This window comes from Corylus avellana, chromosome 4, assembly GCF_965113065.1.
Source record: "Corylus avellana chromosome 4, dhCorAvel1.hap1.2, whole genome shotgun sequence".
NCBI classification, from domain to species: Eukaryota; Viridiplantae; Streptophyta; class Magnoliopsida; order Fagales; family Betulaceae; genus Corylus; species Corylus avellana.
In genome coordinates, this window is record NC_142493.1 from 6,058,736 (window position 1) to 6,079,186 (window position 20,451).

The following is a 20,451-nucleotide window of genomic DNA, read 5'->3' on the forward strand; positions in this document are numbered from 1 at the left end:
AGTTAACCATTGCTTGTGAACCAACAGATTTATCACGAGCGCGAGGGGCAGCTGATTGATAGACCATTGATAGGGAGGGTCATATCTATGCTGAAAAAGATGGATCCTAAATATTTTGAATCAACAATGCTTGAAGCAGCTGTATCCTATTATTCCAAAAAAGCATCTCAGACATATAATTCTTTTTCAGATCAATTATTGGAGGCAAGTCTATACACAGTTTTTTTTAATTGTTTACTTTTTGTATTCTAAGATTATAATTTTAGTAAATTATATAGGTTGAGAATTGCTTGGCAATGGAAAATGAGATAGCTTCTCATTATCTTCCTGAAAAGAAGTCAAAGTGGGTAGAGGTTTGTTGACTTTTATGTAGATTAAATAAGATTTTGGATTTAAGTTCGATGCTTTGTTTAGTGACACTTCATTCAATTTACGGCTGTTGTGTGCTTGATCTATAGGCGGTGCTAAATGGGTTGTTGCTGAAGCCCGATAGAGTACTGATGAATCTAGTCCATGGCATCCAACACTCTATTAGAGATAACAAGGTACTTGACATTAAATCTATTTCTTTGGCAATATGCTTTCCTTTTCCATTGCTTTATCTTGTTCTTTACCTTGCAGAAGGAGGATATTTGTAGAATACATAGGCTTTCGGACGACATACCTGATGGCTTAGCTCTTGTTATTATCACGTTCATCGTTGAATTTTTGATGGACGAGCTGGAACTTTTGGTCGAAGAGCTCGACCTAGTCAGGTTAAGTATCATAATTAATTCTTCTTTAATATTTGTCTTAACCTTTGATTCTGGTATGGTGTTCAGTAATATCTAGAATGCCCAAACAGATATTTTGGATTGACACTATATGGTGCTTTGTGTGGTGTGTACTCTGTATGGTGAATGACAAAATTGATCTGCATCACATTTTCGAAGCTAAATTTACATTTCTTTTTTCTGTAAATGTGTATTCTTCTGTTTGTACTGTATGGTATTCATAAGTAGGGCTATAAACATGAGATTAAATTCTAAAACATTCTGATCAATCATATACAGTACGATAAATATTTTTCTATGCATAATTACTATTCTGTAAGATAGTTTTAATGAGTTTGCAATATTTTTATTTCGAATGTTTTGTCTTTATTTGACCATTTTGTAAGATAGCTAAATGACCATTTGCTCTTACATAAGAATGCATATGATGGACCATGAGCATTTCTAATCGAAAATGTCTCAAAGGTCTTGTGCAGTAAAATCTCACTTGACCTTCTAGTTGCTTTGTGGTTGCCTTACATACTTGTTGAATTGTTAAGGGACTCTGTCATAGCCATATTTGTACAGAGCAAGCTGAGTACAGTCCAATCCGTGTCCATAAGACGAGTGCAAGTGAGTAATGAATATGGTGGTTGGCATTAGTAGGGAATGCTTCTTTTTTTTTGGTGTCCCCTCACGATAGTTACTAGGTTTTGGTGGAGGTGTGTAATAACTGACTTGCACTCTTCTTATGGTTCACTACAGGCCTCATCTTTGAGTTACCTCTATTATTCTCATTTGTATAATGAATTGCCATTTTCTATTTCTTCTTCTTTTACTTTCTTTACACGTGAATCTCTAAGTACCTACAGGGGGTTGTTTCTAGTAATGACACCAAGAAGTGTGAACAGCCCCCTGTGTGACACCTACAGGGGGCCGTTTGTAGTAATGTTTAAATCTTCTATGACATGTTCTCAGTCCTAGGTAGCAATTTAGCAAATGAAACCTGTTTTAAAAGTAATTGATTGGAAGAAAAAGAAGAAGAAGAAGAAGAATATGTGACGTAGGATTGCCTGCATTCTGCACTTTGTTGAGGATTAATTGATGTGTTCTAATATATATGGTTTCGGGGAAAGGTAGAGCTTCACAATATATAAACGGCCATGTCATTTTAGATTACAAGCAACAAAAAAAATTGTTTAGTTGATATGTAAGTAACTATTGCTTTCTTTATCTCTGGGGCTGTGTTAATAATGTTTTCATCATTTTTTTTTTTTGGACGTTCATTTGCAATTGAGATGTATCTCTCTAACAGAACCTATTTTTTGTGCTCCATGAATGCCACCTTTCCACTAAACTCCATCATATCAATGTAATCAATATAAAATCTTTTGGTTCTTTCTGGATCTTTCTCGTGAACATAAGGTGTCCTTTTCCTTTTCATTAGTAAGCTGGACTCTTAGATGGTATCTCTTGGTTGTTAACTTGCACATTAACCAACCTTTTGATCAGTGCCCGTTTGTCTTTGCTTTCAAAAGAGAAAATGATACACGTATGCTCTGGAAATAAATCCACTTATCATTTCTATCACTGAATTTCTTTTGCTGTCTGCTTGCTGTTAAGACCTAATAGCCTATAAGTTGAATGCCTTTAATTGGATCATGAACATATATGTGTACATGGTTTCGATTAAGTCACGGATTAGTGTTCAAACACCTTAAAAAATGGATGTGGTGACCTCCAAGAAAATATATCCCATACATGGGAGATGTTTGTGTCCTTGTTATAAGGGTAAACTCCTCTGCCACCTGTAGTTTTGAGTGGCTTATATATATCATGATGTATAATCTCTTGAACTGCCTTGCAGTTGTTATTGACTACTGATAGTAGTATGCATGATTGTCTGTCATAAGGTGTAAACCTTAATCTGTTTTGTTCTGGGATTTTCCATTCTATTTTTATGTTGGGAGTGCACCAAATCCTGCAGTTGAGCAATTCCAATCTCAAAATTGGTTTTTCACGTTGATGTTGGTCGTGGTATCCAATGGTTGTATGAGCAAAGGCATTCGGTTGGCTTGTAAAAGTAAGCAAGAGTAGACATATTTTGTTCAGAATACTAAATGTGTCTCAAATCTTTCTTGACACAATAGCTCAGTTAGGTAGAGCAACGCACCTCCACTTGCATTTATCTTATGCCATTGCTTCTCTTAAAGTAAATATTTATCCTAGTTCACCTGTATCTAAGACATCTATTTTGATACTAATTTGATGTTTGGTATTTGTTTGTTTTCAGGGCCTCATGATATAGTAACAACATGAAAATGTGGTGGATTTGCACATTTGTTGTTGGTTTACTCGAAGACCAAATGATCTGAACTTTCTTTAAGAGTCAGAAATGAAGAATTTAGGATGTTTTGGATATTTTTGCTGGCCAGAAATGTATACTTGTTGATATGAACTTTCTATAAAACAGAAATGTCTCTAAGACCATCATTGCTAGCCTTAGATTGCCTATTCCTATGAGACAGTACGATTAAAAATTAGATCATTTGTTTCTTTTAAATTTGTTCTATTAGACGTTTCTTAACTCATGTTGTATGATGAATTCAACCATGTATGCATGCTTGTAACTCGTATTATAATATATATATATATATATATATATCATAAAATCATAAAATCAAAATTGGGCGAATATTACATCTATATATAACAAACATCCAATACATTCTAATGAGTGCAGGAAGTTCAAGTTTTTGCGAGTAAAATAGTACACACCATCCCCTCTATCGGTCCATTCACTTATTTATTAAAAAATTGTTTCAAGATTAGGAGATTGAGAGAGAGAGAGAGATTAGCCATTTGATTTGATTATGACACAAAAATGGTTTGATGCGCACCTCCAAAAGAGATGCAGTGGTTGATCATAATTCTTAGAAAGTGGAAAGAAGAGAGGTATATATTGAATTGCTGTTTTTCTTTTTAACAAAATTGACATATTATACATGTCTTATTTGTTTGTTGATCTTTAGTGACCTTGTCGTAATTTTCTTTTATTTTTTAATTTAAATGTTCAGGTCTGCAACTGTAGATTCCAATTTGTATGTTTTCAAGATACTTTGGTGACTGCCCTGTAATTACTGCAGAAGGCAGAACCCATCTTGTGACAACTTACATTCTTGGGGATGGGATATATATATATGATTAACCATATGCTGCTTGTTCTTTTTTCCGTTGTACTAAATTAGGATAAGGTTCTCTTAGTTCCATCTTTTTGGTTTTCATAATGTTTTCCTCCTCTTATTTGTGAAAATGCATACCATATGGTAGTACTTGTAACATTAACAGAATTTTTAATGTTGCTGGAAGTAAGCTTTCCTAACATTAACAGAATTTTTAACTGAAATAAAGGAGTTTTTTTAAAAAAAAAAAAAAAAAAAAAAAAAGTCTTTAAGGTAAAAAACTGAATTTGAATAGAACTGAAGAAAAAAAAAACCCTCGAAAGAGAGAGAGAGAGAGAGAGAGAGAGAGAGAGAGAACATGAATAATGAAATTGATTTGTGACTTTATTCGGAAATTCAATTCCATAGTGCCTTCGTTACTATGCTTTTCCTAAGTTATGGACTCTTGCTTTGCCATAGTTCCAGAGTGGTCCTGTAAGTAACCGCAGGGATCAGAAAAATCTTTTCTCATCTGGATGGGGTGATGAGTCTCTACTGTCAGAAGACTCTATTAATCCATATTATTTTCCAAGCAATTATCAATCATATAGTGAACAAACTCGACTAAATTTGGTAAATGCCTGTAAGATGTAAATTCTGACACCACTTTCCAATGTCACTTAATAATTTGCCAAATTCACTTTTTTTCTTTTTTCTTTTTTTTCTTTTTTCTTTTTTCTTTTTTTCTTTTTTTTTTGGCATAAAGGATTGAATGAGGATGTCATTGATTATGATCTTCTTGAGGACTTGGTCTGTCATGTTGATGAAACTTGTGAGGAGGGTGCCATACTTGTATTCTTGGCTGACTTGGAGGCTGAATTGTTGGTGGGTGGAAGGACTATTTTGAGGGACTCTTTTGGTAACCTTAGGATACCTTTGTAGTCCTTTAGTTTTTCTTTCTAGATTAGATTTCTTTCCTTCTTTGATCAGTAACAAGACTTTTATTTTATCAGGAAGAGAGTTCTCAAGTACACTTAGTGTGTACAAAAGTTCTCCTAAAGGTTAAAAGCATAATGGCTACTTAATAGGCATACATTGTTGGAATGATAAGGTATCTCTAGGAGATAATCAAGAATTCCCATGCTCAACTCATATTGCAGTCGAAAGAGTTATTGAAGAAGGTTCTAGAACAATGATTAGATTGTTCTCTGTTGACATTTGCTTTCGTAGTCTGCATGTAGTCCTTTTGTACACACTTTGTTTGACAAGGAAACTATGCCGTGGTAGTAATTTTAGTCCTTCCTTTGACATTTGATTTTACCAAAGTTGTTGACTGCTGTTGCCCTTTGTTTGACTCATTGCGCAAAAAATTACATATAATTCTCTTCAATATCTTGTGTCTCAGGTCATTATAGCCACAAACATTGCAGAAACCAGCATAACGATAGATGATGTGGTATATGTCATCGACTGTGGAAAGCATAAGGAGAATCGTTATAACCCTCCGAAGGTTTGCGCTTTTGTATTTTCTGATGAATGATCTTTGAATAAGGATGGCAGTTGTATAAAGTTATATCTTCCATATAATTGCCACTCATGCACATTCAATGTCTGCATGAGCTACTTAAAGAGGGCTTCTATAAAATGTGGAAATTTCCATCTTGCCAAAGACAAGATCCTTGTTCTGGCACTCTTCCTTGCTATTGTCTAGATCTACTCAAGAAAGAGAACAATTTGACAAGAAAAACCTACAAGATTTACCAAGTACAATTTTGTTTCCATGTTTTAAATAACTTGTATCTTTGTATATCAGTATCATCAATTGTATTTTGCTTGTAGCATTTATATGGTTAGGTTTGCAAATCTTTTTTTTTTTTTTTTTTTTGATAGATATGCAAATCTTGATAGCTTTGGTGCTCAGCATCTGCATGCTTTAACTTATGGATCCACCACTTGCTAGGATTAGTGTGCATTTGTAATTGATGCAAGTCTGTTAAGGCCGAGAAATTTTATGTTGCATAGGAGGTGTGCACTTGATGTTTAGAGGAAGCATAGAAGCTAGAACTGAAATAGACACACCCACCAGAGGAATTGTAGATTTAACCAACTGGTGTTGTCCCATGATGTACATCAGTTTTAACTAGCAGGTAGATGATATAAAATGGATGCAACTATGTATTACATAACAGTTACGTAAGTGCTTCCTAGCTACCACATACCGAAGGCAGCTGATATAATGGCTCTCATATAGTTTTTGGCTGTCCTTTGCATTGAAGCCCTGGTTCTATTAACATTATGGTCAGCTTACCATAAGGACATTCATAAATTTAGATCTTATGATTCCAGCAGTTGACATAGATCCACATTTTCTGTTCTACGTCTTTAAGCACAAGTCTAGTGAAAACAACCTGTGTTCTGCTAGATCGAAGGGTTAAGCTGAGCATGTTTCTGCAGCACGTACATGATGTCCTTGGTTAAGAAACTCTGAAGTTATGGGTGGGTTTGGATACAAGCTTACCCTTTTTTCCTTTTTTTTCTTTAAGGAGTTGTATAGAAAGTCAATAGAACTTGTTTGTGGTTACATGCCAGACAATTACTTGGGCATTTTCTACAATATATACTTTATGTGGATTTTGTAGTGTCAGGCATGCTATAAACCAAAAAGAGGAGAAAAGACAATACCATTAAAGGCTAATTTTGTCTGATCAACTTGTGTCTTGTGTTACCCCTTCTCCTCCTGAATTGAGTTTTCTCTGTACACCTTATAAAGTCCCTTTATTGGTCCCTGGGTTTAATTGTTTTAGCTTGTATCTTATAGAAATTGTGTAGCATGGTTGAAGATTGGATATCTCAAGCAAATGCACTTTTCATTCATATCCTGTTAATTGGAGGACTAATTTTTTACCACTTTTCATTCATATCTTGGACTTGCTTATTTATTTTTGTTAGTTTGGCCCTTTGCTACACCTTAATTAAAGCACCCAACTTGACATGATTATCCACAATGTTGACAATATGGTTAGCGACACTAAAATTGTTGGTGGTCACTAAGACAGTTCAGACACCTAAATCATAGCCACAAATACACCTGTACCTTTCTTATACGTGTAAGGAAATGTATTAAATAGGGAAAACAACTACGCCCCAGAAAACACCAGTGTTACAAAAAACTAGACAAAAGAAACGCTGACTAGATATGCCTATTGGGCGGGCCTAACCTAAATAAACCTGACCTAGCTGCATAAAGCAGCAGTTACAAGTAGCATTAACCAGACAAGGGAAAACTACTACAAACTCTAGTACAATATTATGCTAGTGAAATCATTATAAGACCAGAAAACAAATTAATATTCTCAAAAACACTTGGTTAGGGCTCGAATGTAGAATGATGTTGCTGCCTTGGTTTCTATGACCACTGTTTTGATGGGTTTTCTGCATTTCTGCGTGCTACATAGCCTCCTTCTAATGGTGTTGGTTATGGCTTGCAAAATAGCCTCACATCCTCGTGCTCATTTCTGAACATTCTGTCATTTCTTCTTTCCATAAGTAGTAAACTGCTGCTGAATTCATAACTCGATCTGCAGAAGAAAGTAACTTCATCCATCCACCTTGTTGTGTGCTGCCAACTCCTAGAAACTCAAGGAAGATTATGTTTCGTTTAGCACATTAGAGCTGATCATAATCTGTCTGGGAAAGTATAGTTGAAGAATAAATGGTCAATATTCTCCTCTGCCTTGCTGCACAGGCTGCACAGCACACAACAACAGTTTGCAGTATTAGCAAGTAGCTTGCTTGCGTACTCAATTTGTCATGTATATCAGCCAAATGATAAAAGGAGAATCGAGGGATGGCTTTGCTGTATCACACTAGGTGTCAGGTGAGGCCATTCCACTCTCTCCTTCCTGGATCTTAATTCTTCCCACGCAGATCAGATAGAGTATTTCCAATCTGCACTATCTGTCCATATCACCTTGTCTTCTTGGTTTGCACATGGCTTCAAGTCCATAGGGGTGTTTTTTGGATTTCCATCCATTGAATAGCAGAGCCTAGTAGGCCATTTCGCATGTGAATTCTCAATTATGAGCTGTACTAATGCATTCTGTGGATGGCTTTTGATAACTAAGGAGAATTGAGTTTGGACTCTGCTTCCACAGCTTGAAGCACTCCTAGAACGAAGTCTATTTATCTAAATTACTGTTTCCTGTTGACTAGAAGAGCTAATATCTGTTGTACACTGATTTAAATGCTAGTCTCAACGTAATGTTGAGGCAATTTTGAACTTAACTTCTCAGGTCATGGTTCAAATTGAGCAATTACCATTTTTTTTTATATATGTAAGTAATGGTACTTTTATTAACTAAACAATGGACACGGTACAGGGGATGCGTAAGTAGTACCCTCCAAAGGACTACAGCCTACAATTCAAGAGAGCAATAAAATCTGAAATGACTGGCATTGCATGCTACCTAATGCAATCACCCAATCATATAATCTTTTAAAACATAGACTTAAGCTGATTCAAATTCAGCTTGACACCATTAAGCTGATTCAAATGCAGAATATCTAAAAGACACCTTAATACATGCCATGCAGTTTGGACAACAGTTTGTTACAAAACCAACTGCAGAGCAAGGCAATTGTGCTTATTATACTTGGCACAAGAATTGCAAATGTGAGACCCTGTAAAAACTGAACAGTTTACATACAAATGAGGAAAATAAGTGTGCAGATAGCCATGATGTCAACCCCGACAGGAAAAATCAATTCCCAATGGTGTATGAACCACCAGATTACGGATTTCCGGCGATACCATTATTTTCGGAAGAACATTGTAACTATAATCAGCACTTCTTCCAGCCTCCGTCGCCGGCCCTCTCAAAGACTCGTGGCTGATTCATCGGAAAGGTTTCTCTCCAATCTGGGTGTTTAATCAAAAATTCATCCTGCCTGAAGAGGTAAAATAGAACACAGTAAATGTAATGATATCACACAATGGGTAAAGCATATAATTGAAGCAACCTGTAGAGGTCATGAAGTCGGTATAAATATGCCAATCAACAAGCCAAAGAAAAGGAGTTCAAACTTTGTGGATTTCATGAAAATGAAATGCTTTCCTATAATAATTCAAGACTCTAAACCCAATACATCTTCATCTGCTTGCTATCCTTTTCTCAGATAATCCCTGTGAATGGTTTTCATATCAAAGAGTATCTTTGCACCCAACGTGCAGATTTTGTACTTTTAAGAACTGTGGGCACTGGCAATCAGCAAATGGCAGCTAAGTCATTATGTCCAATGCTCAAACACAGACTGCCCAAGGAATCGTGATTAACCAACCATAAGGTCATTAGAACTCTTAAATCAAAGCGTTAATTTAATTGGAGTACCTTCTTAAATTATTCACAAAATCTGGGCCCTCAGCAGAAGGTGAAGTAGAACATCTGAGGAGGATTTCTGAATCGCAAAAAATTTGTCTTGACAAAGCCATATGTTTTTGGCGAAAGCTCCTATATCAGTAGAAAGAAGAGCAAGGGACATCAACAAATATGGAGAAAAGAGCAAGGAACTACATAAACAAATAGGGAACTGACTTTTGGAAAGAAATGAAGCCTTCATAATTCTTTGAGAGCCTGGAGATAATATAAGCTTTAAAATAAGTGTAACAATTTACCAGTGGCAGGAAGCAATTCTAAATTGATCAGTTTGAGTATCATAAGTCTCCAGTAACTTGCCATTCCAGCTGGGGTCCTCATAGGATGCAGTTACTCGAATTCTCCTGACAATTTCATCTGGACATCTTGAAGTTCTATCAAAACAGGAAGGGATAACTGATCCGGTGGAAGTTTCTACCTGAAAAAAGGGAGAAAAATATTAGAATATATATTTTAGGATCTTGCTAAAGGTTCAGCCAATGTATATGTTAACCTATAAAGGCCGAATATCTTGTCATAAACCATAAAACCACACATGTAACAGGTTTGGTGACTATATTCCTCATCACGCCATTAGTCCATACTAGAGTATATCTCGGACATGTAACTAGTTTAGTGATTATATGTCCCCACCAAGGCAAAAAGTAGTCAATAACAAAATCTGTCTTGTATAATGTTGTCGATATAGCAAACTACTTCATCTTCAAAAGAACCTCCATATAACAGCATCTGTCTCATTTGTAAATATTTACTTCTAGTCATAATTACTAAAATCTGAATTCATATTTAGGTTCATTTCTCTGCAGTTGGGTTTTTGTCTAGCTGAAACTTTACATGGCAAATCCACTAGAGCTACAGGTTTAGATTATAAAGTTTACAGTAGTGCAAAGAGTGGTATGCAAGTATGCATGCATTGAGTATCTAAATAGCTGCCTTTTCTGTCACAATTCTCAAGTTTTTTTTTCATACTCCTTTCCCTTCAAATAAAACTTCAGTCAATTTAAATGAACTCAACAAAGACAATAAGATATAAGAACCATAAAGTTTAATCTGACCGCTAATCCATTGAAAATGGGGTATGCATTCCCTTTAGAATCCCTTCTGGTGTTATGCCCAAGAACGAAGAAAGTCCGGACGTGAAACTTCTCCTGTCTAATGCACATACTTTCAACAATTTTGGCACACAAAGGATAGGAATAACCCTCCAACTTCGCACCACTTTTTGATCTAGCCCTAGAATTAGCACACTGCATAGAAAATTCAACAGAGTCAACTTCAGTTATTCTGACTCTGAGTGCATAACTACATCTCTGGAAAATCAATAACAAAGTAGAGGATCCCAGTCAGACATTAGGAGAAACATCTTCAAAACCACCGACTAGATGCACCTGCATGAGGTATTATGCAAGAATTTCAATCCATGAAGAAGTAATCAAGGTGAATAGAAGAAATCATCATTGAGAAACAAAACTTTAGGGAAATAAGGAAGAATACCTCCAAGTAGGCATCCAAGCTCTGACCAACAACAAGTGATAACATCTGAGAGAGGCCCATATCTACAATATTTGGAGAATCCATATGAGCAATCGAGGTCCTGCATGCAAAAAAAAAAGGAATCAGAAAAACAACACGAAGCACAATAAAATTTGATCGTAGTTCATAAAATCTCCTACAAATTCTCTATCCCTGATATGATCAATTCTTACATTCCATTTTGCTTGTTGCGTATAACAAGGCCCACACAGGTTGTTGCTTCATCAGTGCCAACAAACTTTTCATGTGAATAGGGAAAAAAACATTAATGTTAACTGAAAGGAATTAGGAAAGAACAGCTAGAGATGCGGAGATGAGAATGAGAATGCTAACTGGCACCGCAGTGCTCTGTCTAGTATCTATTAAATTAAAATGTTACCATTATATGACAACATTTAAGGTTATTAAATAAAAATTCTATTCATAAAACCTCCAATTGAGTATCTAAAACTTAAAACTGGAGCCTTGTAAAAATTTAGTCAAAGGAAAGTTTCTATTGGCAACAACCTGGAGATTTAGTCAAAGGAAAACTGGAGCCTTGTATATATTAAGTTAAAATGTTATCATCATATGACAACATTTAAGGTTATTAAATAAAAATTCTATTCATAAAACCTCCAATTGAGTATCTAAAACTTAAAACTGGAGCCTCGTAAAAATTTAGTCAAAGGAAAGTTTCTATTGGCTTTAAGGAGATTAAATCTATATATATCTTTCAGGTGGTTCACACAAAGAAGGTGGGTTTTGAGAGAAAGAAAAAGAAAAATTTAAATAAGGTTTATTGCAACATTACCGAATGTACAATAAACATCTGAAAAATTTGTTACTTGCACTTCCAAAATAGGATCATTTGCCTCATGTGCCGAAGATTATCAGAGGACTAGGAATAACTACAGAACATTCAAATGAAAAAAGTAAAAAAACAGCCATTAATTCTTCAAATCTTGAACGTGCATGAATGTGGTCGCCTGTCCACAAAACTTGGATAGGTACTAGAGTAGCCAGAGACTACATAAAGCAGTAAGATAGTCTTGCTTACTTAAGTACATGGCATACAACAATAAGCTTTCACCGAAAAGATACCCAGATTAAATGGCTGAAATGAACAGATGGTTCAGATTCAGTATTAAGGTCTATGATCCCCAAAATTGAGGTAACTCCTTGTGCATGCTAATACAAGTTTTTTTTCTTTCATGCATATGGATGACCAAGATATTATACACACAACCAATTCTCTTAAGCAGGGTCAAGAAATTCATGTTGCTAAAGGAATATCTTGATCCAAATTTGGGAGAGGAGAGAAAGACTTCCCAATTTGAATGACTCCATAGAATAATTAGGCAGAGAAGCATGTAAAGGCTTACAATGCACTGTCATTCATGTCAGAAAATCACAAGTAATTTCCCAAGGAAATTAAGAAACAAACATACATCGACTAGTGCAGGATCTACAGTTGCATATTCTCTTTGGAACACATAAACCCATTTACTCTTTTTTGATCTCTCCTGGCTAGACTCTTCATTGACTGAGAATTTCCTCTCAGGGATGGCCTTGAGAGAATTTGAGACAGATACCAGAGTGGAGTGTTCCATCAAAGCAACCAGGGCATTACTTCCCTGTTCATAAGCACAAGAATTTTTGTCCATTACCTATTCACATAATATAACAAAGAAATTCTGCAAGCATGTCATATGATACGCAGGATGCACAGTCCTTCAGGAAATATTTCTCTATGAGAAAAAGTGATTATTTAGAATTTCATAGTTGCTCATTACACATCCAAAATGGTGAAACACACATCTATTACCAATCTCCTCTAGTACAAGAAAGTTAGGCCACAATCTCAAGAGATGTTCAATTTTACACAAATATGCGTGCTTGAAGGCATGCACGGGTCAAGTACACTCAGCTTGCCACTATTCAAGTTTCTAAACTTGATAAAAAATAGGAACCACGAGAAAGGAGATATGCTATATGAGGCTCCAAACTTAACATCAAGCATCTAGGCAATTTTCGACATAGAAGTTGACATTGAGTATGTATCATTACTGGAGACTGAGCTCAAAAGCAATGACATTGAGTAATAATTTTTAAATACAAGAGTATAAAAGGATATTTCACCTATACTTCGTCTTATTTAACCTCAAATCATAACAATAAGGTGACATCGAGTTTTGATACACTAAAAGAGTTTTTAAAAGTTTAGAAAATGATTGCGTAAGTTCTGTTCAAGAGGTTAAAGTGAAGTTTTTTACTACCACTACAGTTCCTACTCATACAATAAGCTAGCAACTCTATAAACGCATAATGTAGCCAAGCATTTAAGTTGGTTAAAATTCTAAATTTTCTTGTACTCAAGGGAGGGAAAGAGATCATATGGTAGTTGTATAATTTATTTTCATTTTCAGATATTTTCTTGGTAGCCAAACTGATAAACGAAGAGACAAAAGAAAATATTAAACTGGGGTTAGCATTCTGCGAATGAAGCAGATTGGCGTTCGCAAAAAAATGCTAGAAAAGAGTGATAATAAAGAAGGAAAGAGTGGAGGGAGAGAGAGTACCTGAGAAGATGGGTCAGTAGAAATCGGGACCCCATCAACAAATATCATGAGTTTTTGGTGCAAAATGAGAGCAGGAGAGAAATATTTCAACGCAAATAGCCGATGGTGTCGAAGAACTCGGTTTCAAGTACTCGAAGAAAGTCTAAACGTTCTTTTCTCGTCATTCTCCTATACAACCTTCTTTTTTTTTTTCTTTTTTTTTTTTTTTTTGCTTTTTAGTCGAAAAATAAAAATATTACCAAATAAGTTCAAGCACAAAATTATTTTCACACTTACGTTGCATTAGAACACTTTTTAAATTAAAAAGCCGAAAACACCATCTAAATTTTTTTATCAAACGAACCCACCATTAGTTTTTTTTATTTCAGCCCGGCGTGCAACACGCCGGGCGTTGTCTTTAACATCACTCGTCTTTAGGGTACATAAAATTTTTGTGGCGAGCAAAATTAATAAATAAATTTTTGTTCTCAATTTTTGTTTGAAATTTTGATGGGAATAGTTAATCTGCCACATCACCACCAATAATAAAATGACTAGTGTCCTATATAAGATAAGTTCATAAGCCAACACGCATTTTTAAATTGAGATATGCTACGGTGCAATATAATGTACACATTTGGCCCATATTTAGTGAGGGAGAAAGGATTGAAATTCAAACGTCAAATTTCAATCCTCCCTTTTATGTGATTGTCCATCTGTCACGTCATTAAATATGGGCATTATGTTGCACTAAAGCATTTCTCTTTTAAATTTCTCATTGAGCTTTTGTTTGTTTTTTAGCTTTCATTGCATAAGTTTATCACGAATTTGAAATGCATTCTTCTATAGGTTTTTCGGCCAAATTTAAATGTCCATTAAGCATCAAATTGCCACATACGCAGTGACAACACTAACACATCAACGTCCAGTCCCACGTGTCACACTTGCCACATAAGCCATAAATTTTCTTATTTTTCCGACCGAAGTAATTGATCATTCAATTTTCTTATCAAAACACAGTCATCGAATATAATTGCAATACTTGGATGATTGATAAACAATAGATAGATGAAATATGATATCCCCGTTAGATGTCATGCTTGTCATATATTCTAGTTGAGAAATTTTTTATGAAATACATCCAAATAAGTTTTAAGAGTAAAATATATAAAGCAATGTGAACAGTTGAGTAAAAAATTGCGTCACATTTTCTCTCTTTTGCTTAGATCATAACACACATGCCACAAACTTCAAGCCCATGAACTTGTAATGAAGATCAGATTAGAAAACTGTCTATGTGTGTTTATGTGGTCGGTCTTAAGATTTTTGAATTGGGGTTGCAAAAGAGGGTAGGAAAAAGGGTTCAAGAGGCTGTTCTTTAGCTGTGAACCTGCAACAAGGAGGAGGAAGGGGGGAGAGAGAACACTGCACACATGCCTCCAGATGAACAAAATACACTTGCACTTTTACTATCAACAATCTGATATCTTTTAAGTACAAATGAAGCATATCTTTTAAGATTCTTAGAAATTAATTTTCCTTACTAGGACTAGGTTCTCCAATGCAGAAAGTACCAAATTTCCTCTCAATAGATTATCCCAAAAACAAACACACACAAGTAATAATTCAGAACTGTTCCAAATCTTTCTATAATACTCGTTAGGTTTATCATTTGCTCATCCCAAAATCCACAAAACTAGCCTATAAGCACACATGCCATCACCTTTTCCAGTAAGACTTGACACATTCACTTCTCTGTGCAATCAAGTATGTTAAGTATCTACATGTAAGTAAAGCTTCAAGTAAATTCATTAAGAATCTATGCATGTTGCAATTTGTTACAATATGTTATGCAGGAAAGAAAGAAAAAAAAAAATGAACAACAGAAGAAGGCAGCACAGTCCAAATGCACAAGTATATATATATATATATATATATATATATATATAGAAAGTGGGGTGCAGCAGCATCTGGACCCGGCCATTCACTAAAAGCTTAAGCTATCGAGTGGAGAGGTACAAGTATATATATACCCATAACCAAGCACACACTCAATGGATTGAGATTCATAAACATGTAGCCATGTAGGGCTTATATTACCCTCTACGTAATAGAATTAAAAACTTAAGAATCTAACAGCCCATCAAATTAATTTAATAGAGTAGAACATTAATAAGCTCCCTCCCTAACAGCATGCTGACTTGTGGCTTCATCAAATACCTATTTTCCCGATGTTTGTTCCTATACTTGAACACATTTCAGCACCTGCTTTTAAGTATGGCAATCTAATATTCTAAATGGCTGTCTCTAGATGTTGTGATGCTTGGAGTATATACGCTGGTTATTCTTTTCCATCATGTTCTTATGTTATACTAATATCCAATGTGCCTAGAGTACCAAAAATGTATAATACATGCTTTCCAAAGTTGGAAAAAATATTTTCTTTAGATAGTTTTAAGTCCTGGATACATATCAAGAAGTATCTGAGAATAACTGGTATATGATATAAATATGGCTCCCTTAGAAAAACTGAAGCTAGTTAGGTAACATATCAAAGGAAATCATGGCGGATGCTAACTTTCACCTCAAAGTGATTTTATGAAGAGTAAAATTAAAGACCAACATCTAGCAGTTCAAAAAGATAAATATTTGATTATCTCGCTCTTCTATGCGCAACAGCCCAACAAGAAGAAAATAATGCATCAATGTCTACCAAAAGAATCAAGGAAGGTAATCCTAGTTCCTTTCCTCTAAACTCAAAAAGAACCCACCTTAAAAGCATTGGAGATGGTGTTATTCATAAAATCAAGAACAAAGCCACCAGCTAACGTGCCCTATATTCCACAGACAATTGTAATCCCTCCAAAAATCAGATCTGCATTGCTCTGCAAAATTACCCAATTGCATATGGTGCAGCAAGATCACCAAGTTGTATCTTGGGGCTACAATGTTATCATTTAATAAGTGCATCTTATTTGCAGCACAGTTGCTATGTGCTGCAAATCTGTGATTTTTGTTGTGAAGGGATCACACATTAAAGAATCTAAACAAGGAAGAGGAGAAACAGAAGTATATTTAAGCATGTACTAGATGGAAATTACTCTAAACCAAGAGATGGCAATTAAATAGAGGACCATTAATATAACTATGTATTTCATTGAACAAACATATATACTACAAAACTTTTTTCCTTTTTTTCCTTCTTAGAAATCGTTAAACTTCAAACCCAAAACATTAACAATGTAGGAAGAGAAGAGAGTTGAACATAGTTTGTATTATGCAAGACAAGCAATAAGAAAAATACACAACTAAAACTTTGTTTATTATCCCGACCCATAAAGGTCATTCATTTACAACGTGTAAATTTATATACCCCAAATCCCCAATCTAAAACCTATAAAGAATCACTTTACAGAGAAAAAAGAAGAAGTTCAAATTCCCCAATCAGCATGAAGAATCACTTATATACATAAAGCTATAAAGAATCAACTAAAAAGAATACAAATCAGCATATCTAACAAAATTGCCATACCCTCAAATGAGTCAAATCTGAAATATAATAATCACGAATCAAAGTATCCATTCATCCTTCTTATACTCCATTAACTAACTCCGGAAGGTGCCCCACATTGGTCGACATCAAGACACCCCAACTTACCATCGTTGAAAAATGATCCCATGTTTTCAAAGAAATCATCGTTGACATCAAGACACCCCAATTGACCAATATCCTCGATGTCTTTAAAGAAATCATCGTTGAAAAGCTCTGGAAGATACTCCTCAACAGCAGAAGATGTAGCAATGCTTTCTCCATCCTCATTCCTCAAGGGTATTTCAGAGTAGTTTGATGTAGCCGTTGAATCCAACCCTGCTGGAAAGTTGAGGCGAGCACAAGAGCCGTACAGAATCCTTGCAGCTTCATCATAAGCACAGGCAGCTTCCACAGAGTTGAAAAAGTACCCACCCAGAGCCTCTTCCCCCTGTTTGGCTTTCGGATTTCTACAACCCATTTCCCCGAGGTCCTTTGTCTTACTCCTCTATAAGTGCATTGTGCGTTCTGAGGCCCTCCCTTGCCTTTCATGTATCCTTTCTTAGACCCAATGGCTTGAATTTTACCAGATCGTTTGGTGTCAACATTGCACTCTTTCCACTGTGCAAGAGTCTCAACAGCTCGTGACTTCCTCTTTCTTAAAAAAAAAAACCCAAAAAGAAGAGATTTTTAGATCACAAGTAGCCATCTTTGAAAATTCTAATGCACATATTGTTCATCAGCAAAAGGCAACAATCAAGCAAACTGACTTCTAATACGAGAAGAGAACGAAACCAAAAATCCAAATATATAGACTAGGCCCTATTTTGGCCTTACTGTGGGCAGCCCAACCCAAGATCCGATCGAAGGGGCCTTACTGTGGGCAGCCCAACCCAAGATCCGAAGGGCTTCAGCCGCTAACCTAATATACCCATTACAGAAATTTGAAAATAACCCTTTCCTCACCACCGTAGATTACTACAAACAAGTCCATTACTACACAGACATGCAGAAGGGGAGAGGTCGACCGCGATAACGGTGTAAAACAAAAAACCAGTGATGGCTAATATTGGGGAACAGAGTAATCGACCGACCGCAGTAGTTAGTCAAGGGAAAACCCAGAGATCAAACAAGAAACAATCCAGATCCAAAGATCAAACAGAGAAAAATCAATCAATGAAACAAAATCAAGGAAAACCCAAAAGACCCAACACACAAAAAAGGTACCTCGTAGTAGTCGTGGTCTCTGAAGACGACATGGCGGAAGCAAAAGAAAAGTTGTGTCTGCGAGAGGCTTAGAGCAGAGAGAGCGATCGATTGTGAAATTCAGAGCGGAGAATGCGTCTTGCAAACAAACCCTAGAAAATCAACGCGGCGATAGAACAGCAAACAGAGTGAGCGGAGAGAGTGAGAGAGGTTCATTTATAACCTATCTCCAGATATTACGTGACTTGGCGATTTTCTATTCGTCCTGCTGCACTTTGGAGGCCTTGCCCCGTAGGTTACGGCGATGTCCAGAAACCGGTGGGGATCATCTGCTGTACATCCGGCGCCAAAACTTCAAATAGAAATTGACTTTAATGTCCTGATATTTGCTGATAACTTCATTTATGCCCCTCAACACAAAATTCGTTGATGTGGCCTTGAGTCCCTGGAAAGTAAATAATTAGCTTTTTTGAGGAAGAATTTGTTACTGCTAACTTAATTATGAAACCAATTGTGTTAACGTCTCTCTTACAATACCAAATTAATGTAAAAAAAAAACAAAACAAAACAAAATACCTTAAAAAAATTTTAAATTAAAGTTCAAAAAAATAAACAAAAACAAAAAATTTTTAAAAAGTAATTGTTTAAAAAATTAAAAAAATAATAATTTTTTTTATTAGGAAAAAATTATAATACATACAAATTAAAATAATCCGCTTGGTTTTTTAACGCCCGTCAGTCCCAAACTAAAATGCATCGTTTTGCCACGTCAGCATATTAATTTAATTTAAAAATTAAATCTAAAAAAAATTATAATCCACAAAAAAAAAAAATGATCCCCTTGGTTTTTTTCCTCTCTTTTAAATATTTTGAATTTTTTTTAAAAAAAAAAAAAAATAGTTAGTTTTTTGTTATAATTTTAAGATTTTTTTGAAAAAAAAAATATATATATGAAGGGTATTTTTTTCATTGGAGGGCATAGTTTAGGAGGGGCATTAATATAATTGGTAATTTATGGAGGACATTGACAATTGAATGGTAGTTTAAGGGAGTATGTGTACTTTTTTTTCTTTTTTTTTTTCTCTCTTTCTCTTATATCACAATTAGGGTATTATCATATTGGGTAATGATACACAACACGCCGGCGTGCATGAACAGTCATGCATGCACGCCCGGCTATTTTTTTTAAAAAAATTAAAATATTAAAATATTATATTTTATTATTTTAAAATATTAAATCAGCTAGGCGTGCATGACTGCATGACTGTTCATGCACGCCCAGCGTGTTGTTTACCATTACCCTATCAAATTATGTTCTGCCTTCTGGTTTTATTTTATTTTTTAAATAAATAAAGTTATTGAGTTTTATTATTATTACAAATTAAAGATAAATTCATAAGTTTCAAATTTTAATAATTTAAATATCGAATTTGTATAATTTGGAATTTAATGCATTTTTTTGTTATCAATTTGTATAAAAATCAATAGTTGATTTTCACTGTTATAACATCACATTATATAGCAGTCTAGTAAATAATATTACTCTAAATAAAATTATGCCAATAGCCTGATGACAATTCATCTACCACATCTAGTCATACCATCATTTAGTAGACAGTTTTTCTTAAGTCTTAATAAAATATAGAATCTTCAAAAAATAGTATGATTTGATATGAGTGGTGGTTCGGAATTGTTGTAAATTCTTTTAGAATTATATATGGTACTCTTGAGTTGGATAATTTGAAATATCAATGTCAAGATTATCAGTTTTGTAGAACATGAATATATGATTTGATGCTTTTAGTCTTATTTTGTGTCGTCCATTCACTTTTTTGTACCCTTGTTCTATAGTTAATTTTGAGGACAAAAACCTTCAATGTCAATTTTTTTTTTTTTTTTTTTTTTTTTTTTTGTGTTTGTGTTTACATTTTTTCCATTTGCCAGACACGATAAAGGAATTATACTTGTTGCCACCACATTGGCATCCCTAGGGGTGTTAAACGAGCAAGCTGTTCGTGAGCGAGCTCGGGATCGGCTCGTATAAACTCGGCTCGTGCTCGACTCAATTATTAAATGAGGCGTTTCGTGAACACAAATACTGACTCGAATACTAAACGAAGTAAACTCAGCTCGACTTGGTTAGGCTCGTATAAGGCTCAAATTGGTAGCTGTTCACACAGTTGCTCATCTTAATATTAAAAATTGATAATTTTTTTTTTCCTAATAGCATCCCTTTATTATAAAATGATGCATAACATCTCTCTTCGAAACCAAATGTCTTGCTGTCTTGATTCAGGC

General features: G+C 35.0%; 1 protein-coding gene and 1 long non-coding RNA gene across 3 annotated transcripts; one reads left to right on the top strand and one right to left on the bottom strand.

The window, feature by feature from the left end:
• Positions 1 to 290: 290 nt before the first annotated feature.
• On the top strand, positions 291 to 3,259 carry LOC148586195 (uncharacterized). Its single transcript, XR_015911842.1, has 4 exons — positions 291 to 353; positions 459 to 545; positions 622 to 755; positions 3,046 to 3,259. It is a non-coding gene; the product is annotated as an uncharacterized LOC148586195 (long non-coding RNA).
• A 5,090-nt stretch (positions 3,260 to 8,349) lies between these two features.
• LOC132179740 (protein N-terminal asparagine amidohydrolase) lies at positions 8,350 to 13,555 on the bottom strand. Of its 2 annotated transcripts, XM_088515796.1 has the most exons (9): positions 13,440 to 13,555; positions 12,309 to 12,494; positions 11,052 to 11,116; positions 10,840 to 10,939; positions 10,695 to 10,733; positions 10,401 to 10,592; positions 9,585 to 9,763; positions 9,301 to 9,420; positions 8,350 to 8,860 (listed from the first exon to the last, which is right to left on the bottom strand). In XM_088515796.1, exons 1-9 carry the CDS (start codon positions 13,485 to 13,487, stop codon positions 8,755 to 8,757), a joined length of 1,035 nt encoding a protein of 344 aa, XP_088371922.1. In that variant the 5' UTR covers positions 13,488 to 13,555; the 3' UTR covers positions 8,350 to 8,754. The 2 variants fall into 2 exon arrangements, with proteins under 2 accessions (XP_088371922.1, XP_088371923.1); XM_088515797.1 differs by lacking the exon at positions 12,309 to 12,494.
• Positions 13,556 to 20,451: the final 6,896 nt, after the last annotated feature.

What these genes read in the sequence shown, in the direction of transcription:
- LOC132179740 (XM_088515796.1), bottom strand. Translation starts at nt 13,487, where the DNA reads ATGATATTTGTTGATGGGGTCCCGATTTCTACTGACCCATCTTCTCAG. An exon ending in TTGAAGATGTTTCTCCTAAT is followed by an intron (nt 10,593 to 10,694) that starts GTCTGACTGGGA and finishes TTTTCTATGCAG; the next exon opens with TGTGCTAATTCTAGGGCTAG. An exon ending in TTTGTGAATAATTTAAGAAG is followed by an intron (nt 8,861 to 9,300) that starts GTACTCCAATTA and finishes TTACCTCTTCAG; the next exon opens with GCAGGATGAATTTTTGATTA.